The 20822-nt window shown below is 33.8% G+C and overlaps 2 protein-coding genes across 5 annotated transcripts in view; one reads left to right on the top strand and one right to left on the bottom strand.

The window, feature by feature from the left end:
* Nucleotides 1–20822, top strand: part of PREPL (prolyl endopeptidase like) — a 34718-nt gene that overhangs the window by 519 nt on the left and 13377 nt on the right. Inside the window, exons 2-9 of one of the 3 annotated variants that reach the window (XM_010967727.3) lie at nt 945–1485; nt 6242–6364; nt 7748–7814; nt 8358–8561; nt 9953–10088; nt 14990–15206; nt 15826–16011; nt 20447–20644. In XM_010967727.3, coding sequence (XP_010966029.1) covers nt 1267–1485; nt 6242–6364; nt 7748–7814; nt 8358–8561; nt 9953–10088; nt 14990–15206; nt 15826–16011; nt 20447–20644 — 1350 coding nt within the window. In that variant the 5' untranslated portion in view covers nt 945–1266. Of the gene's footprint in view, nt 1–944; nt 1486–6241; nt 6365–7747; nt 7815–8354; nt 8562–9952; nt 10089–14989; nt 15207–15825; nt 16012–20446; nt 20645–20822 lie in introns of all 3 variants that reach the window. The other 2 variants (XM_010967726.3, XM_010967728.3) reach the window with 2 other exon arrangements.
* Nucleotides 8451–20822, bottom strand: part of SLC3A1 (solute carrier family 3 member 1) — a 60061-nt gene continuing 47689 nt past the window's right edge. Inside the window, exons 12-13 of one of the 2 annotated variants that reach the window (XR_012511932.1) lie at nt 9328–9505; nt 8451–8586 (exon numbers count right to left, since the gene is read on the bottom strand). The gene's annotated coding sequence lies outside the window, so the exon portion shown is untranslated. Of the gene's footprint in view, nt 9506–20822 lie in introns of both variants that reach the window. The other variant, XR_012511931.1, reaches the window with a different exon arrangement.

Genomic DNA, 20822 nt, shown 5'->3' with positions numbered 1-20822 from the left:
GTTTTTCTTTTTGCTGGTGTCGGCTGCTGATCCTCTATCCCCTCCCTCCCGTTATTTTGCTGCGACATAGAAAGAGATTAAGGGGGGCAGGGGCGTCGTAGCGGATCCGAGCTGTGGTAAAGCTGATGCAGTATTGTGCCTTTGATACTGAGGGACATTTTATGGGAGACTTCCATGATGATATTCAACAGTGCGACGTAACCAGATTTTTCCTATCCTAAAAATAATAGCCACCATTTATTGAGTGGTTACTACGTGCCGGATTGTATTACGATCTTAACATAAATTATCTCATTTTATTCTCAGAACAACTACTCCTAAGAGTAAATGTCGTTATCTCTGTTTTGCAGATGAAGAAACTAGGCACAGGTGATAAGTGCAGGAGTGAAGACCTAAACGCAGGTCTCTGACATAACTACTTACTAGCCTTACCTTGATTCATTAACAAGACCCAGCTTCCCAACAGAAAACAAGAGATGGCCTCACATTTCATTTGTGCTTACTGAAGTGTTGTTTTTTTTAACTAAAGAGCTAAATACTTTTTTAACATTGAAGTCCAGTCATTGTTATGTCCAGATAGACTTACTGCCTTCCTACTAACTGTCCAGGACCTGGACAGTTGCTTGAGTCACAGTTTGCTCACCTGTAAAATCAGTGTCACTAATAGCTTCTCTTTGAGGTCCCTATGAAGTTTCAGTTAGATGAAGTATATAAAAGCATCTGGCATGTAGCAAATACTCAATAATCCCTCCCCCTCTACCTTTGTTAAGTAGGCTTTTCCAGTTTATCCTCCATACGTACCAAAGATAAGTTCTGAATTATGTAAAATCAAAGCCATTTTGCCTTTTAAAGCCTTCAGTTCCTGAGATTCTTCCATTAAGTATGTGTACTTATTTGCAAATTTTTCTTTTTTTGTTGTTTTCTGTTTTTTGTTTTTGTTTTAGTTTGCCCCTGTGTGTACCAGAATCAGTGCTTCATAGTTTGAGCCTGATAGGATTGACTTTACAAATGAGACGTTTAAGTCACATCCACCACGAAGTATGATTTGAATGAGACGTTAACTTACACAAGTTTTCTGATATTTTTAACTTGAGTTATCAGCTGTCTGCAGTTATTCACAACCCAAGGGGTACATGGCCCCAAAGGCAAGGGATAAGAACTGCAGATCCTAGATACTCTGAGAACCCACTACTGTATAATCATTCGTATGAAATCATTCATGTGCTGGCAGCCCCAAAGGGAACATAAACCAGGGAATTTGATATCATGCAGCAGAAGAGCAAATTATTTCTCCAAGCTTTGAAGTATAGTATTCCTCACCTTGGGAAATGCATGCAGAAACAGCACTTGAAACACTGTAACTTCGCTGATCATTATTACAATAGAATAAAATTGAAAAAATATCACCTAACCAAGTGTCTGCAGAATAAACCCAAGATATCAGAGTTAGCAAGAAACATCCCAAGTCGGAGCTTCTCATGTAAGGTATGGACTGTTTAAGTTAACCTATTTGTAGGCCATTAAGATTAATTTTAGTTTAAAAATAAAGAATGGGTAGGAAATCAGTTACTAATTTTGTTAGTAATTCTGGCTTGATTTTTTAAATGTTCATGCTTAATTGTCTAAAGTCATATATAAGTATAAAAGAATATATACATATATTTGAGTTCCAATGTAATATATTAAAATGTAGATTTATTTAAAAAAATGATTCACCTTAGGAGTTCCTTATTGTGCCTACAGTGCAATTCAAAGTATAATTCAGCTTTCTAAAATTCCTAGACCATCATAAAAGCTCTTAATAAAATCCAATAATGTGCTGATTGTTTTATGAATCCCAAATTAGTGAACTTAAGTAAAAAACTGTGTAACTGTGTTACTTTTTTGTAAAAAAGAAAAAAAAAGACTTGCATTTTCAACCACTTGTGTCCTTCAGGAATACACTCTCAGACCATTGTACTCTGTCCAGACCCCAAGCTGTGGGTGTGACCTCAACTTTGAGGACTTATTGCCCATATATATAGAATGACCACATATCCTGGATTGCCTCATACAGTCTCAATGTACACCTGTTGTCCTGATGTAATTATTAATAGTGTCTCCTTTCCTCTCAGAAGTGTCCTGGTTAGGATGATAAATTATATGCTCATCCTAATTGTTTGAGATTAAGCTGTTTGTGCTGGTGCCTCTTTCACACCTCTCATGTCTTACACTTGCTATACTTCTTAGATTCCTTGAATTGCATTTGGGGTTGATACTCCTACAATATTTTAGCATATTTTAATATTTTAATTTCTGATTTTAATAGTTGCATATTAATTTTTTTAGTCTGTTTTGACATCCTTATTTTTCATTGTGGTAAAATATATATAACAAAATTTGCCATTTTAACCATTTTTAAATGTATGATTCAGTAGCATTAATTACAGTCACAATGTTTTACAGCTGTCACCACTATTTCCAAAACCCTGTCATCACCTGAAAAAAATACACCCATTAAGCAAGCACTCTCCACTCCTGCCTTTCCTAAGCCCCTGGAAGCCTTTAATCTACTTTGTCTCTGAATTTACCTATTCTAAATTATTTTATTTTATTTTGCTTTGTTTTGTCTTTTTCTGGGGGAGGTAATTAGGCTTATTTATTTTTAGAGGAGGCCCTGGGGATTGAACCCAGGTCCTTGTGCATGCTAAGCATGCGCTCTACCACTTGAGCTACACCTTCTCCCTCTGAATTTACCTATACTAGATAGTTCATATAAATGGAATCATATAATATTTATCTTCTTGTGTTTGGCTTATTCCACTTAGCATATGTTTTCAAGGTTTATCCCTGTTAGCATGTATCAGAACTTTGTTCTTTTTATGGCTGACTAATATTCCATAATATGTGTATACCACATTTTGACTATCCCTTCATTTGTTGATAGACACTTGAGCAGCTTCTGTCTCTAAAAATGATTTTTTAATCTTCACTTTACTCAGTTCTTATGATTTTTTTTATTAAATTTTTGCTCTTTTCTTAGCTCATACTTAATTGTTGTGAGGGTTTTAGGGGGATTTTCTTCTTGTTTGCTTTTAACTTTTTATCTATTAGTTCTAGACTTTTACTCTTTATGTTTCAGTCTTTCAAATTATTTTTCTTTTTTTAGCATCTTACTTCAGCACTTGATTTCTGAGTGAGGAAAGAAAGAAAGAATATTTTCCTTTTATTTCATTATTACCCTTTTTGTTTGTGTATTTGCACACATGTCCTACTTTAGAAAGATAAACTTTAAAATTTTACCAGTTGGACACATTTTAGACCTTGAGATCTTTTTACTTTGTGTTTAGGACATTTTGTCATCTTGGGGTTTTATCTTGTCTTAGTTTATAAATAGTAGGCAAGAATTACCATCAGAGTGACAGCTGTGAGGTTAGCTTATACCCTGTGCAGGAGGTTGGCTATTTTTTTCCTCCATATGTCCCTGAAGCAACTTTTCTCTTTCATAGATTACTGTCACCTAGAAACTTTAACCTGACTCAGTGACTCCAAGAAAAGGAGCTCTTTTAATAATTCTTTCACCTGATAAAATGGTCCTGCTTTCACATGTCACTATATCAACCATTCCTTTTATGAGAAATGATGTGATCTAAAGGCTGTGGTCTGTGTCGTTTGTGGTCACTGGGACCTGGGGGAGCTGTGAAGAGACTTGTAGACAACAATGCACATTTAAGTAAGCATCCACTCAGTTCCAACTTGGTCCACTCTTATGGGAACAACAAAGTCGAAAAAGCAATTACTCTTGTAGACAAATTAAAATATATTTGCTTAAAGTATTTAGATAAGTTAACTAAAGAATAAGAGAGCGCACCCTATGTAATAGAAATGTCAGAAGGGAAGCGACCTGGCCATGACGTGTGTCTGTGACCCAGGCAGGACTCTAATCTTTCTGACTGGGAAAAAGGATGGGGGGGTTCAACTTGGTGGTCTCTAAAAGTCCTCCAAGTGCTAAAATTTCATGATTTTATATTTCTACCTTATTACTTTACCAACATATTGTCATCTATACATTTGGGACTCTCTAGACTATTAATGTATTAAGATACTTGGCTAAAATGGATAGATTTGCCTGCATACCCTAATGGTAATGCTAGCTGGCATTGAAATGAAAGCTTAAAACACCCAGTGGTTATTGCTGGGGAAGAACTTAACCAAAAACAATTTGGAGTACCTTATGAATATTCTATAAAATCTCAGTTTCCCTGAGAGTAATTCCTTTTGAGGAATTATTTGCAAAACTCTTGAATTCTACTTCAATTTTGTTAAGTTAGTTAAAAATCCTATTGCTTTCAAGGTTGTTTTAGCTCAGATAAGCTCAGTTTATTTGGATATCTGACACAAAAGAAAGTTAATCAATAATGTAAAATAAGTTCAGGAGGGTAGGTACTGGGCCCAGCTCTATTGCCGTTAGCCCTGCATCGGCCATGGCGCTCAGTAAGAACGTGTATTTAAAAGTGGCAGAGCCCAGCTCCTGACCTACAGTGTGTTAGGAGCTACAAGGTGGTAGAAGGAGGTACTCTCTTCCTAGCTATCCCGATTCTACTTCAGAAGTTCTAATGGGAATTACAGAACGGGTAAGCATAGATCTGGAAATGAAAAGTCAGCTTGTACCACTATGTTATAGTGTCAAGTTAAATTTCTAGTGATCTTCTAAAGATTTGTGCTTTGGATGATAGTAGGAAATTATTGATACAGACATTTTGCCTCACTGTTCTTAAAGATCACCACCAGATTTTGTAGGAAAAAAAAAAGAAAAGGAAACATGGGCTTTTAGTATTTGGATTTCAAACAATGACTCAAGCATATTAATTATATGATTGAAGTAGAGACTGAATGATTTAGACTACTGTAACAACCATTGTTGCTAATGTTAATCTAATCCAAATCATAAAGCATCTCAAAAAGTCTACAAAACTTTATGAAATTCTATTTCCATTTTGTTTCGGTGATTTTTCTATTTTATTTTCGTTGTGTTTAATTTTAGATTGTAAACTCTTTATGATATAAACAGTATTTATAGCTTAGATTCTCTACACTGTTGGTAAAGTATCATGGACACACTTGTGCAATAAATAGTTGCCAGCTGTTGGGGGTCCTTACCAAATGCTTAGTGCTCTCTGGCACAAATCACTGTACAGTTGTCATCTTTGGCAGAAAGCTGACATTGAAAATATTGGCTAGAATTCTTTTCCTTAAGCAAGACAAGCCTGTAGAGTGTTGAATTATTGAAACTTTTTTTTTTTAATTTGACAACAGCTTATTTACCTTACCCGAATTTTAATAATTCATACGGTTTTTACATGCTCACCAGAGGTCAGCCTAAGCTCTTGGCTTCTAGATACTCCTAATAAGATAGTGAATGCTTTACTTGGCTTTCACCTATATCTCTACTCATTATTATATTATATATAATATATATAATAATATATATTATATTTATTATATATTTATATATTATATATAATTATATATGGTATGTATAATTTATATAAATATATTTATGTAAATATATATTATATCTCATTATTTTTGTTCTTCATTTTTTAAGATGAGTATATTATTTTTTTCTTAAAGATGAGCTCTGTTTTATAAATCATTAATTCACCTTTTGATCTGATAAACAGTTTTGTTTGGAGGATTCCTTGTCTCCCCAGGAGAAGAAAATTATGGCTAATGAAGATGTAAAGTAGGAAAAACTTCTTACCATAACTCTCACTGTGAATAAGATACGAGTGAACATTTATTACTAATGATAATGTCTTCCTCTCCCTTTGACATTTCCCTCTTTTTAGGAGGTATTTTAGTACTTTGTAAAACTAGTAGACTTTTTCTCCTTCTCACACCTGTTGACTACTAAATATGTAAATGTACATAGGATAGCCTTTAATGCTTTCCCGTAGTATTTCTGAACACTCTCCAGCACTTCTTAGTACTTCTGCATCTTAATTTAATTAATTAAATTAATAATACAGTCATCAAGTATCCACCTTATTTTCTTTGTTTACATTTTTAAATGAGACAGAGGAAATAATTTATTGAGCTTATAAAACAACATTTGAAGTCTGTGAAATGCATAATATTTCATGGGTATAGACCTAACATTGTAGTACTTGTATGAGAAGGAAATAAGAGTTATCTTTAGAAAGCAAAGATTTTTTTCATAGTTGAAATACCATGATCATACCATTAAAACTTTTTCCAGAATTTTCTGCCTATTAAACAAGAAAACAAAAAATCCCTTCCGGAAAACATGGATGCGTTTGAAAAAGTGAGAACAAAATTAGAAACACAGCCACAAGAAGAATACGAAATTATCAATGCAGAGGTAAGATATCTTATGTCTTCTCTTTTTTTATCTGATATTATCAGTTGGGTTAAAAATGAAATACCTTGTGATTTATAAACATAATCCTGCATCAAAATTAGACTTCTTTTAGCCTTTAAATTATGCTGAAAAACTTCAAGAACAAAGAATAAGTTGAGTCTGATCCATAAAATAAATTATAAAGATCAAAACCAAGGTGAATTTCCAAGCGTGTTATGTTAATTCTGGTTTTTGGAAACAACCAGTTCTGTTTTTAAATAATTCCAAGGAGAAGTTCAAATGAAACTAAGTCATAATGCTTTATTATTTGAAAAGTATTTGATTGCTCTATCTACACTTCTTTTAATAAAAGAAAATTCACTTTACATAGTGTAATACCATGAAAACCAAGTATTTGCTTGACCGTTTTGTGTTCACCACAATCATAACTATTCAGTTAAAACAGACTGAGCATGCATGTTGAAAATTTTTGGATAAGATTGGGAAACAGAACTACAGCTATGAGTGAAAATTGCATACACAGTAGAATGGAAATAACAATAGATTAAGAATCATGAATTCCAGAGTCAAATTATGCCACCTACTAGCAGGTAATAAATGCGTCTTAAGCTACTTGAAACCATATCATTCCACTGCATTTAATATGTAGGTATTAGACTAGAGCACAATTTATATATTGGTAATAGTCTCTCAGTCTCAAATTGTCTGTATCTGTTTCCCTCACAGAGGATAAGATGCTTTGTGTAAAACCAAAGCAAACCATGAACAGTTGGCAGCAACAGCATGTTAGAGGAAAGAATCCCAGAAAGTTATTGACTGGGTTTTCAGACTAGTCTAAGTCACAGTTTCCACATCTGCATCAGTTTGGATTATCTTAAAGATGCCATTTGATCTCTCTTAATTGTCAGATGTTCTGTTCCCAAAATAAAGTGATTTGTATAGTTGCAAGAACCAACATAGATTTCGTTACGCATTTTCTTTGTTGCCTCTTACATTTATGTATTAGAAATTCCTCCAGTGTTTGTAAACATATGAAAACCATATCTGAATCACAGTGTTGTAAGAAGTGATCCATTTTATATTTTTTATGTGTTCATTCATAGACTTGAACAGGTCTGCTTTTTATGGAAAATCTCATTTCTTCATCGTGAATAGTCAGACCATTAAATACTTGATTAAATTATGTTTAAGTTATTGAATAACTTTTTTTTCTAGTTTTATTATGTAGAATTATTACAGTTCAACTGCACATACACATTATATTGCATATAAATACATATAAACAGTATACTGCACTTTTTTTAGTTTTTATATATGTATTGATTATTGTGTAAAATCATTGAATAACTTATTAAATAAACCATTTTTTCTTTTCATTGTCAGATTAAACATGGTGGTTTTGTTTATTATCAAGAGGGTTGCTGCTTGGTTCGTTCCAAAGATGAAGAAGGTACACAACAGTTTTTCCTTTAAAGAAACATCTAATTTTTCATAGGAAATTCAGTATTAATTTTTCTAAGGTATAGAAAACATTTGTTTTAGATTTCTGATTTTTTTTATGACTAATTTTAAATATCTGTTTGCTTAAGATATAACTAACAGCTACACTCAAAAGAGAATGGAGTTGGGAACCAGCATTTTTTGAGCATCTACCAAATCCCAGATTCTGTGCTAGGCACTACATAGATTATTCAGTGTCACTTACATTCTGTTACTTTTTTAGGTTCTATATGGTTTAGAAGTACTAGACTATAACTGTATCAAGTAACATCACGTAGGTTGGTGCATAGAATAATACTGAATAGCATAGAATAATATTAAATTACCAATGCCGGTTTCTGTAACACATTAAGCTGCTGTCAATGCTAAGAGAAGACAGAATATGACATCTTACAGAAGGGGAATGCTAATTTGAAACATTGAAATACAATTTAAAATTTTTTAAAGTGTATCTTTTGCAATTATCTCTTTTATCCTTTTCTTTATGCAGCAGACAGTGATAATTATGAAGTTTTGTTCAATATGGAGGAACTTAAATTAGACCAGCCCTTCATTGACTGTATCAGAGTTGCTCCTGATGAAAAATATGTAGCTGCCAAGATAAGGACTGAAGATTCTGAAGCATCTACCTGTATAGTTGTGAAGCTCAGTGATCAGCCTTCAGTGGAAGCTTCTTTCCCAAATGTGTCCAGTTTTGGTAAGCCACCAACCAAAATAGTCTTCTGTATAGAAAAGGCAACAGTAAGAGAATTGTCCACACCTTTGAAACATTTTTACTTGCCCGTGTGAGTGAATGAGAGGGTGAATGCCTGTCTGTTTTTCCCTGTGGACTCCATGCCTTCCTCTACCTCTTATTCAGGAGACTTTCTCTTCTTTAGTTGTATATCCAAATTCATGTTCATATTTTTTGAAGTATTATAATCAGAGCCCAGGCTGTACAGTGTATGTTAAAATACATCAGTAATTCCTTGCTAACTTATTATTTAAAATATAGTTTTGCATATAAGTTGTATCTCAAAATTTTATTCAACCTTAAGCTTAGGTATGATTTTTTAAATTTCACATCATGTTGTCGAGCCATTACAGCAGATTGCCCAAGGTCACTACCAAGGAACTCTGGAACATACTGAACTAACTTACTCATCAATAAAAGTTGTGATGAGGGGAGGGTATAGCACAAGTGGCAGAGCACGTGCTTAGCACGCACCAGGTCCTGAGTTCAATCCCAGGTACCTCCTCTAAAAATAAATAAACCTAAAAAAAAATTAAAAATAAATAAAAGTTGTGATATTTTTACCAGTAGAACCAACTTTAAATTTTATCATTTATCATTGAGTGACACATACGTTTATACTTTATCCCCTGTTTTCATTTTCTGCCATAAATTTCCCCATTGTTTAATAACTGAAGGCTTTTGCAATGAATTGAAATTACACCCTGTCTTAATGATTCTTAAGACATACCTCTTGTACATTTTAACCTCTCTAAAATCAGGATGCATATTATACAGTGATGTCTTACAGTCCCTGTCAGCCAGGTGGCAGTCATGATGTAATTGGTGAAAATTTCCGTTGACAACTTCTGGTAAGATGCTGGCAAGAAAACACCAGCATTAAAGTATATTTGGTAATTTGAGATATCCTGTGGTTTGAAAACAGAAAACATTTAGGCATGAGGGAAAGTGATCCAGTATTTCCTCAGACTTAAAGTTAGAGGTTGTGGATTTAAACATAATTTATCTCCTGAAAGCAAATTTGACTTTACTGAAGTCTTTTCCTATATGTTGAATATTCAGCTCTTATTTAGAAACTTGAGTACCCTGAGACTGATAACCACTTAAAAACTTAGAACTGATAGAGTAGTTAGTAGATATTTCTTTGGAAATATCTCTCATATAAATAACAGGGTTAGATATAATCAATCCTATGTTAGATTTAGATTTCCAAGGATAAACTTGCATCTGTCTTCTATTTGGCACTCAAAATTAGAATGTACTCTGCCTTTGTTTTGTTTTGTTTTGTTTTGTTTTGTTTTGTTTTTTTCCATAAGGAGGTAGCTATGTATAATTCCCTAATTATTTTCTTTCAGAATGGGTAAAGGATGAAGAAGATGAAGATGTTTTATTCTACACCTTCCAGAGGAATCTTCGCTGTCATGATGTATATCGAGCCACTTTTGGTGATAACAAACGTAATGAACGTTTTTACACAGAAAAAGACCCAAGGTACTGGAACAATGCAATTAAGTCTTTTTCTTCTTAGATTTCTGTAGTTATCTAAAGTGCTGCTCTTGGTAGAACCTAAAACATTGATTTCGACTGGAATCAGATATAAGGCTAAGATGAGCATAGTCATTCTTTTATAAGTTGTTTACATTCAAAATTGGAGTCTAGTTATATTCAAACTTCAGAGTGAACACAAATATATCATTAGACTACAAATGCTGAAATACTAACATTCTTTCTGGACTATTACACGTGAGAGGAGTTGTTAATTAAACATTTAATAGGGTTGCCATTCAGCAGTTAAGAATCTTTTGTAAGTCATACCTGGAATAACCATGGTGTCAGTTACCAAGAATTCACTCTTCTATTTGTATAGATTATCTGAATTTTAAATTGCTTTGCTTTGAGCCATGAAAATATGTTGGTCTTTAAGTTTTACTTTCCCCAGTACTTTGGGAATTCCTCCTTAAAGCTAATTATTTTTACTCCAGGGCTCATGCCTAATACTACCACTTAACCAGGCTTGGGAGGAAATGATAGTAAATTTATCTGGCAAAATCCCTTAACTCTTACCCAGATACACTTTTCCAAATGATGTATGAGAAACAGATTATATCTTAATACCAGGGTACTGTCCACGTACATCAATTAACTATATAGTTTGGACAATGTCTGAACAGATTTTGAAAGGGGAAAAAAAATGAGCTTTAACACCAAATCTATTACAGTGAAATTGATACCCAGAACAAGAAAATTAACCCTTCACTTAATGAATTCTCAGAGCTGACAAGGACCTTAAAGAAAATCTGGTACAACCCTTGGTTTATATAAAAAACTTAAGGTCTGGAGAAATTGTATTATTCCAGCCCATAGAACAACAGTCTTGGTCCAGTAATGCTGTCATTGCTTTTTTTCTGATGACTGTTTTAATGAGAAATTACTAGAACTAGTTATTCATATGATTCCACCATTACATGTCTCATTTGTCAAGAATATCTTTTGAAGATGACAGTTTAAGCTAATAATTTATTATATTATATCAATGACTTATGATTATGAATCATTTTCCATCTTGTGAATAAAACTCAAAATTAACCTAGGGAGCTATACCCTTAAAAAAGGTACTTGGTTGCCATATCTTGGTTACTGTCCTAAGTTCTAAGGTTAAGTGCGTTATCATACATACACTTAAGATTCTTGGTAAGTTTGGCTTCTAGCATGCTTTTTCTGCCCCATTAAAGAATTAACCATAATTAAGTATGCTTAAACCTAGTTTGGCATCTGATCTACAGCATAAACTAGTTTGTGGATTCTGAATAGAGTTGATCCTTGAACAACTAGGAGTTAGTTAAGGGCACTGACCCCTGTGTGGTTGACCCCACATATAACTTTACAGTTGGACCTCTGTATTCACTCTTCAACCAACCACAGATGGTGTAGTACTGTGGTTTGTATTTATTGAGAAAAATCTGTGTGTAAGTGGGCCCCTACAGTTCAAACTCATGTTGTTCAAGGGTCAATCCTACCTGAAGTAGCATACCTGAACAGAAAATGGAATAAAGGTCTTTGTAGAACTTCTAAAACTGAGCTGCTTTTTACTGTGTTGATTTTGATCTCCAGGTTTTGGTTTTCTGTTCTCACAAGTAAGTTTTGCCAAATGACTTTATAACTTCTATCTTTTTCTAGTTGCTTACAGTGTAAAGTTTGATTATTTATTTGAGACTTTTCTTTTTTCTTAATGTAGGCGTTTATTGCTATAAACTTCTCTCTTTTGCTGCATCCCATAGGTTTTGGTATGTTGTATTTCCATTTTCATTTATTTCAAGATTTTTTTTTTCATTTCCCTTTTGACTTCTTCTTTGACCCTTTCTTTGTTTAGGAATATTTTGTGTAATTTCCATGTATTTGTGAATTTTCCAGTTTTCTTCCTTTTAAGGCTTAATTTGTGACCTAACATATGATCTGTCCTAGAGAATGTTCCATGTGCACGTAAGAAGAATGTTTTTGGGGGTTTTTTGGGGGTCTTTTTGGTTTTTGGGTTTTTTGCTGCTGTTGGATAGAGTGTTCTATATATGTCCATTAGGTCCATTTGTACTATAGTATAGTTGAAGTCCAAGGCTTCCTCACTGATTTTCTGTCTGGATGATCTATCTGTTGTTGAAAGTGGGATATTAAAGTCACCTATGATTGTTATGTTTTCTATTTTCCCTTCAGATCTATTAATACTTGCATAACATATTTTGGTGTTCTGATGTTGAGTGCATGTATATTTGTGATTGTTATATTCTCTTGATGAGTTGACACCTTTATCATTATATAGTGGCCTTTCTCTTATTACAGCTTTTGAGCTAAGATCTATTTTGTCAGGTACAAGAACAGCTACCCTTGCTCCCTTTTTGTTCCACTTGCATGAAATGTCTATTTTCATCCCTTCATTTTGAGCCTATGTGTGTCTGTGAAGTTGAAATGAATGTCTTATTATAAGCAGCATATAGTTGGCTCTTTTTTTATCCATTCAGCCATTTCGTGCCTTTTGATTGAAGAATTTAATTCATTTACATTTAGAGTAATTTTTAATAGGTAAAGACTTACTAATGTCATCTTATTCATGTGTTCTAGCTGTTTTGTACTTCCCATGTTCCTTTCTTACTGTTTACCTTAGTGAATTGATGATTTTCCGTAGTGGTGTAGTTTGATTCCCTTCTCTTTATCTTTTGTGTATCTACTGTAGGTTTTTGCTTGGTAGTTACCATGACCTGTCTTCTCTTTCTAATAAAACTGTTACTTACAGAGCTGCTTGTGTTCTTACTTCCCTGTAACGACATATCTGCAGTTCAAATAATTGATTGAGTAATTTATCTTTTGATTACCTGTGTCATCATCACACATAAATAAGTAGATAAAAATAGCAAAGGAAGTGTTGAAATAAAGAGCAAAGTAGGGAAGGGGACTTGCCATACAATGATATGTTAAAACAGTTAAAATAATACGAATTGACAGACAAATAAAAGAGACCTGAATAAATAACTCTAAAACAGACCCTAGTATGTATAAAAACTTATAAAAGAGGTATCACAAACTAGGGAAAGTGAATGGGTATATATTTTAATGTGAGAAATACTGAATATTTGGACAAAAATAATTTTCATCAACTTCATATATCAGCATATATTACTAAAAGATTTAAAGGATCTGTCGGTAAAATAATAAAACCATCAAAAAAAACAAAACAAAACCTAGGTGAAAATACAAGCATTTCACTCAATTGGTTGAAATATTTCCAGAGCATAAAATCAACAGAAGAAATTACAAAGGTTAATGCCAGTATTCTTGATTACCTAAAATATTAAAATTCTTATGTCAGAAACTATTGTAAGCAAATAAATTAAATCCATGTGACAAAATGGGGAAAGGAGTTTCAATAAAAGGAAAAGTTAATGTCTTTAATTTATAAAGAGATGGTTATAGATCAGTAATTGAAACTACATCACCAAGTTTAAAATAGACACTGACATGTTACAGAATAAATAAAATTGACAGTCATGGTATGTAATCCATGGTAAGATAGGAGGAATTTACCAAAGCATTAACCATGCTTATCTCTGGATGGTGGAATTTAGGGTTATCATCCTTTATATTTTTCAGTATTTTCAGCATGAATTTCTTTTGTAAGAAAGAAACTTGTAGACATAACATTTAAAGGCATCTGGTATATCAATATGACTTAGTATTATGCTCTTGGAATAATATTTGATTATATTTGTCTAGAGTTGTAAAAATACTCTTAATCATTAAAATAGTATTTCTATTACTAAATTTATCCTAAGGAAGTAATTATAAAAGTTAGGGAAACTATCTTCATGATATGTTTCCTTTTCTATTTATTACAATGAAACATTATAATCTAAATTTTTAAGAATTATGATAATTCAACTTGATAAAATATTAGGTAGCCATGAAAAATAATGATTATAAAGACTGTGTAACTAATGTGCAGGGAGATGATGATATTATGTGAAGTAAGAAATGCAGAATCCAAAATTGCACCTATATTTTATCTATTTAAAGACATATATAAAATACAAATAAGCCTTAGAAGGAAAAACAGAAAAACTAAAATAGTTAATTTTCAACATGTGTTAGGTTAGTGGGATTATGAGGGGTTTTCTTCCTGACTCTTGTTTTGTAAAAAACTAAGAGTAGGAAAACAGGATATCTAACATGCAGAGAGGAAAAATGAAACTGTGCCCCTTTTCTTCCCTGTAACTATGTATCTCCTCTAGGAAGTTTATTTCCTCTTCTCAGCAAAAAGCCCTATAATCTATTAATGTGATTAATTGAGAGTCAGATGTTGTCAGTAGTTTACCTTGAAAAGCATTTTTTAAAAAATGTATTGGTCCCCTGAGTCCAACTGTACCCTGAATTGTATGGTATATAAAATTCTTTTGTTACTTTGAAATTCTTTTAAAATATGGAGAGAATAAATCAGCACTATATCTGCCAGTCATAGATAATAAATGTATTACTTTGCAAAAAAAAAAAGTATTGATGCACGCATAGATATATGATAAAATATAGCAAAATGTCAATGATTGAATCTCGGTGGTGGGTATATGGGTATTTACCTTACATTTTTTTTAACTTTTCTGTCTGTTTGAAAAATACTCATTATAAAATGTTAGAGAAAAAATTATTTTGAATGCCTTTGGGGAGGAAATGAGAAAAATAATAGCCAGTTTTTACAAGCAGTATTCACTAAGGAGTTGTTTTTATTTTGTCTGCGTTACAAATTAACATGTATACTGAACAGTGAGATATTATCATTAACAAAGAGCTTGCAATTGAAATTCATTGGATTTTCATCTCTCCTTCTCCCTCCCCTCCCCCCTTCCTCTGTGTAGCTATTTTGTTTTCCTTTATCTTACAAAAGACAGTCGTTTTCTCACCATGAATATTATGAACAAGACCACTTCTGAGGTGTGGTTGATAGACGGCCTGAGCCCTTGGGACCCACCAGTACTTATCCAGAAGCGAATACATGGGGTCCTTTACTACGTAGAACATAGAGACGATGAATTATACATTCTCACTAATGTTGGCGAGCCTACAGAATTCAAGGTAAATTCTGTATTCTCCTTGTCTCCACTTAGGCTATTAAGAAGTGTCACACTAACATCAACAACTTGCTCTAAGAGTTGATTGTTTTTGTAGGCATTGGGTAAAGTATAAAAATTGATGCTACCTTCCTATGCATGAACAATCCCATTTCTCTTCCCTTAGAGCTAATTCCTGTTCATATTTTAATTGTACCTAAAAAGGTTAGTAAATGAAAGCATAGTCTATTGTGTATGTATCAGTTATCAAAGCCAAACTAAGTGGCTTAACAAACTTTTATAAACTCATGATTTTGTGAGTCAGGATTAAGCTCAGTTAGGCAGTTAGTGCTTCTGCAGGTCTTGGTTAGGCTCACTGATGGTTCCACAGTCAACTGGCTGTCAGCACTCTCACTCAGATGTCCACTGGTTGACTGTCAGCTAAGCACTGGGCCATACCCACCCCACAGGCTAGCCTGGGCTTATTCATACAGTAATATTCACACTTCAGTCCTGGTGCAGAGTTAGTTCCTTCAGCTCTTCATAAAACTGACTAGTATGGTCTGGTTTCCAGTGGTTTTCTCTCAGGATGTGGTAGTCACCATGTTCTGGTACCTAGATGTCTTCTATTTTGTTCCATACAGCTAATGAGAACAGCAGCTGATACCCCTGCTATTATGAATTGGGATTTATTTTTCACAATGAAGAGAAATACCAAAGTTGTCGACCTGGACATGTTTAAGGATCACTGTGTTCTATTCCTAAAGCACAGCAATCTGCTTTATGTTAATGTGATTGGTCTGGCTGATGATTCAGTTCGGTCTCTAAAGGTATGCTTAATTTTCAAAAGATAATACTGTTAATCACAATACATGCAATTTATTAACAGAACACCAAATTTTGAATAATCACAGTGTCCTTTTTCTTAAAAGGAAATTAATTCAAATGGAATTTAGCATATTGGGTCTTTATCAGGTTTAGTAGGTTTATTTCAGAATTACTTAGGGGACCTTGCTTTTAATGCACTTTTAGTTAAAAATACTGTCTTATAGCATGAACTTCAGAAGTCAAGTTAAGTGCTATTATATTTCTCTCTCTACATAACTATATATCACAGATCTCTACAACTTCAGATGTAGTAATAACTCAGGCCCACTTGGCAGCTAGTGTCTAAGCACTGCCTCCTGCTCTCCTGCCACCTTCAGTAGGGATAGTAGTCATGCCGCTGTGTTTCTGCCGCTACATCTTTGCCTGCATCATCTCTGCCAGTTTTCTCACCTGCAGGAAGTGGGTGAACTTTAGTTCTTTCAACAATGAGGTAGCAGAGTTCTCCACCACCGCACAGCTGTAAGGTTGGCACATCTCCCCGGCAGGGTGACCCACTGATATTGCCGGTGGCTGCCAGGAAAGATAATCTGCCTCCAGAAGTGAACTTGCTAAACTTGGTGAATGGTAACATTATTGCCCAGTTTTAAAGCAGCATTAACGAGTGAGTTAAGATAACAGGCACTGGAGGGAAAAAGAGAGGCCTCTGTTTCACTTGATGTATTAAGAGTTATGGAGACAATTAACCAGCATAGACCACATATACCTCCCTAACTGCAGTATTAATCACAATTTTTGTTAAAATGCAGTTCCAGTAAATCACTGAATGTTCACTGAATTTCTTTGTTCAGAGTTCTGTATTGAATACTCTAGAATGGAAAGATACCAGGACAAAATATCTGACGTTAAGGAGAATAGTTTATCATGAGATTAGACTAATACACAAAGAATAGGTATAAGGTGGGTTTAAATAGTGGTATCAAAAACATAAAATGTGCTGTGGGGCCCAAAGGAAAGGAAGAGGGCACAGGAAAGCTTTGGGGGGAGTAGAATTTGAGATAAACCAAAGAGGATAGATAGGATTTTGATGTGTAGGGAGGGGAATAGTATGAGAAACTTCATCAAGTGAAGCCCTAAACTTGAAAAGTTCAGAAAATATTCAGGAAACTGTTAATAATTCATTTTTATGGAAGCAGAATAAATTTCTAGAGGATAAAGCTATGATTTGATATGTTTTAACTGTCAGGGTGATGAATTTATGCATAAATTATGAAGAGCAGAACATTTGAAGTTTGGGGGCAGGGGAATAATTTGAGGAGTCAAGCTATACTTCACAAGGTTATCTGGCAGCCATGGTAGAGTATGCCAAAGCACTAGGAAGTAAGGGACGTGGAGATTAGTTTTGACATTATTACAGTGGTGTAAGTAAGAAATAATGAAGGCCTAAATGAAACAACCAAATTTTTCCTTCTGCTTCATGAAATCAAATTTTGAAATACAATGTCTGGTGCATTAGAAGGCTGTTTAGGTGTCCTAAAACAAAAATGATGATTTTAACTCTAGCAGTTTTCTTCTTGCCTTCATCTACTAGATTCAAAGTGTGTCGTTTCACTTGCTAATTGATGCCAAATTCAGGCATCTCAATCCAGAAACTGGCAGAGCATCTATTTTTATTGCAGTCTATAATAAGAATAGGGCTGGGAGAAAATATTTAATTTTTAGCAATGCATTTATTATAATAAAATTCTGTCAAAATTAGGAATGTCATGAGTTTGCTGTAAGATTTAACTTCTAAGTAAATATGACCTTTTATATTTTTGTAAGTATTGTGTATTTTAATGATAAACCTCAGTTTCCATGGTTTTAAGTTTCATTAGAACAAAATCATATTTTCATTTACTCCTCTATTTCTGTATCCTCTATTTCTTTATTTGACCTTTTCCAACCTGTAGTGGCTATTATGATGTTCCAAGTATGATGTTCTGAGTCATCATCACATAGAATAATCAGATACTACATTATATACCAGGTGCTACTTATAGAGAATTTTATACATCAGAGCCTTTTTATGAACTGGGTAACACTGATTAATACGCATAGACAATGCCATATACAGAGGACAAAATCATTAAGCCATACTGTGAGTGGATTTTAAAGTATTTCTGTATGTAACATCTCTGCCCAGGGAGCAGTTGACTGACTAAAAGAACTTTGTAAACTCAAACTCAGCAATAAAAATGTAAATCCCTTAATATACTTGCCTCCTATCCTTGGTCATCATGTCATCAGTATTTCCTGGTCATGTTTTTTTTTTCTTCATGAAAAGAAGTTATGACATATTAATTGGTTATGATATTTAATTTAAGCAAATTGGGAACTATTTTATTTTATGCTAATAGCATCAATTCATTTAGAGGAGTCTGCATGACTAGGCCAATAATTCTTGAGCTAAACCTGTTTCAAATATCTAAGAAATATCTGCCTATTACCTGGCCAATTTATAATTTTGCTCAGGTGCTGTCCATTAATATATATAGATGGTACTGTAGGCTTATCTCAATAGGAAAGGTAGCTTAAGGTATCTTTGAGTTAGTTAATACCTAGTTCTTTATCAGCAGGAAAAACTTTAAAAAGTCCATAGCTTTGGATCAGTTTTTTTTATAATTAAAACTTTAACCTCACTCCCATTAGTTTAAGAAATACATCCAAAAGACTTTCTGATTTATTGGAACCATTTAGTCAGAAACTAAGCTTACTGCATGAGTCACATGGAAACTGTTTTAAGGGAGAGAAAAAGTTGTGCTCCTGTGGGCTGAGGAGCCTTATGCCCTCAGACTGAACATCTCGTAAGGTTAGTAGCAATGCTTTTTCTGTTTTTTCTCAATAAGGTCTCAGTTTACTCATTTCATTTATGCTACCAGATTTCCCAACTTTCTTGATTACACTTTTCTTTCCAATTATGGCTTGTATTTATTTATATATATTTTTTGTTTTGTTTTAATTTTTATATAATTTTTAAAGGTTACCTTCCATTTACAGTTATTACAGAATATTGGCTATATTCCCCATGTTGTACAATACATCCTTGAGTCCGTCTTATACTTAATACTTTGTACCTCCCGCTCCCCGTCCCATGTTGTCCCTCCAGCCTCTCCTGACTGGTAGCACTAGTTTATTCTCTATACCTGTGAGTCTGCTTTGTTGTTGTTGTTGTTATATTCACTAGTTTATTGTATTTTTTAGATTCCACATATAAGTGATATCATACAGTATTTGTCTTTCTCTTTCTGACTTACTTCACTTAGTATAATATGGCTTGTATTTAAATAAACAAATTATCCTTGAAAATAATCCTCAATCTGAGGAGAGTAAATAAGGAACTCTTTTAGAGAGACATTACAAATGTATGTCCTTAATGTTTCAGGGCAGTGGATTCTTTGGATTAATTACAAGAAATTAGCTATGTGAACATAAGCTCTTTGGCTATATGTAGTTTCTGCAGGTTAAATGGTACATACACTCTTTATGCACACATCCCCCACCTACCCTTTCTGAATAGTGCCCACCAGTGACGTTGCTATGCCAAGACCTCTGATTTTGTAAGGAATTTGCTCTTTCTACAATTACTCAGGAAAAGAAAGGCAATTTTCTTTTAATGTTCTGACTCTTAGTACCATTTCTAACATACTGTCAGCCTGCTTACTAGAGTTCTTTAAAAGGTTGTAAGAAGGATGTTAGTGAAGGCTTGAGGCTGGACCCTGCTGCTTTTAGAGAATAAATTTTGATTTCTTTCCTTTTTTTCTTAAAGTTAAGAATCTTAATCATAATAGCTGTGAGTCTGTCAGAGTGGATGTGCAGGAAAGGTTTTGTTCTGCACAATGGTTAGCCTGGGAAGTAAGTTAAAAACAAATTGTAAATGCTTTAGTGCTGCTGAGCCAGTTTGTAGCCCTGGAATAATAACTGTCATCACTGTGGCTGTCGGGGCAGTAGAGTTAGGGCTGCTGGGTAAATTATTAAAAACACATGTGAGAGATTTCATGTTCTATGAGAACAGAGATCTTAAGAGATGTCTTGGTTCTGGAGTTACTATTTGATTTGCTATTATTCTTAATCTTTTGCTGTTTCATTGCCCAAGTTTATATACCCCAAAATAGACTTATTAAAGGAGATTTCTAGCAGATCCAGAATCATGAAAAACCATTTTCCTGTAATTTTTCCTTAGTTTATTTTATTGGTCATTAGTTTAACTGAGTTTTCATTTTTTACTTGAAATGTTTTTATTGTGCTAAAGTAATCCTTAAATGAGGCATTAAGTGATAGTGGAGTTAAAAAAAAAAAAAAACTTGATGTCCAAATCATCTTGTTTGGAGCAGACCCAGAAATTTAGTGAATACTTACTGTCTAGATAAAGAATAAAAAATAACTTTTTTATTTCCTCAGCTCCCTCCTTGGGCCTGTGGATTCATAATGGATACAAATTCAGACCCAAAGAACTGCCCCTTTCAGCTCTGCTCTCCAATACGCCCACCTAAATATTACACATACAAGTTTGCAGAAGGCAAACTGTTTGAGGAAACTGGGCATGAAGACCCAATCACAAAGACTAGCCGTGTTTTACGTTTAGAAGCCAAAAGCAAGGTGAGTCTTTGTAACCCATGCTGTCAGCCCCCGTTTATTGAAAGCATACCATTTGTCCAGGACTATGCAGTTGCTGGGATTACATTAGCATAGTTTTGTAAAGTGGATCTCACATTCCATAGCAAGACCCAACTGATTTTAAGGGGTACATGGACTTTGTTTTTAACTTTAATACTCA

The sequence above is a fragment of the Camelus bactrianus genome, chromosome 15, assembly GCF_048773025.1.
Source record: "Camelus bactrianus isolate YW-2024 breed Bactrian camel chromosome 15, ASM4877302v1, whole genome shotgun sequence".
Classification (NCBI taxonomy): domain Eukaryota; kingdom Metazoa; phylum Chordata; class Mammalia; order Artiodactyla; family Camelidae; genus Camelus; species Camelus bactrianus.
Note: the sequence above shows the minus strand (reverse complement) of the source record. Positions and strands in the feature narration are given on the sequence as shown.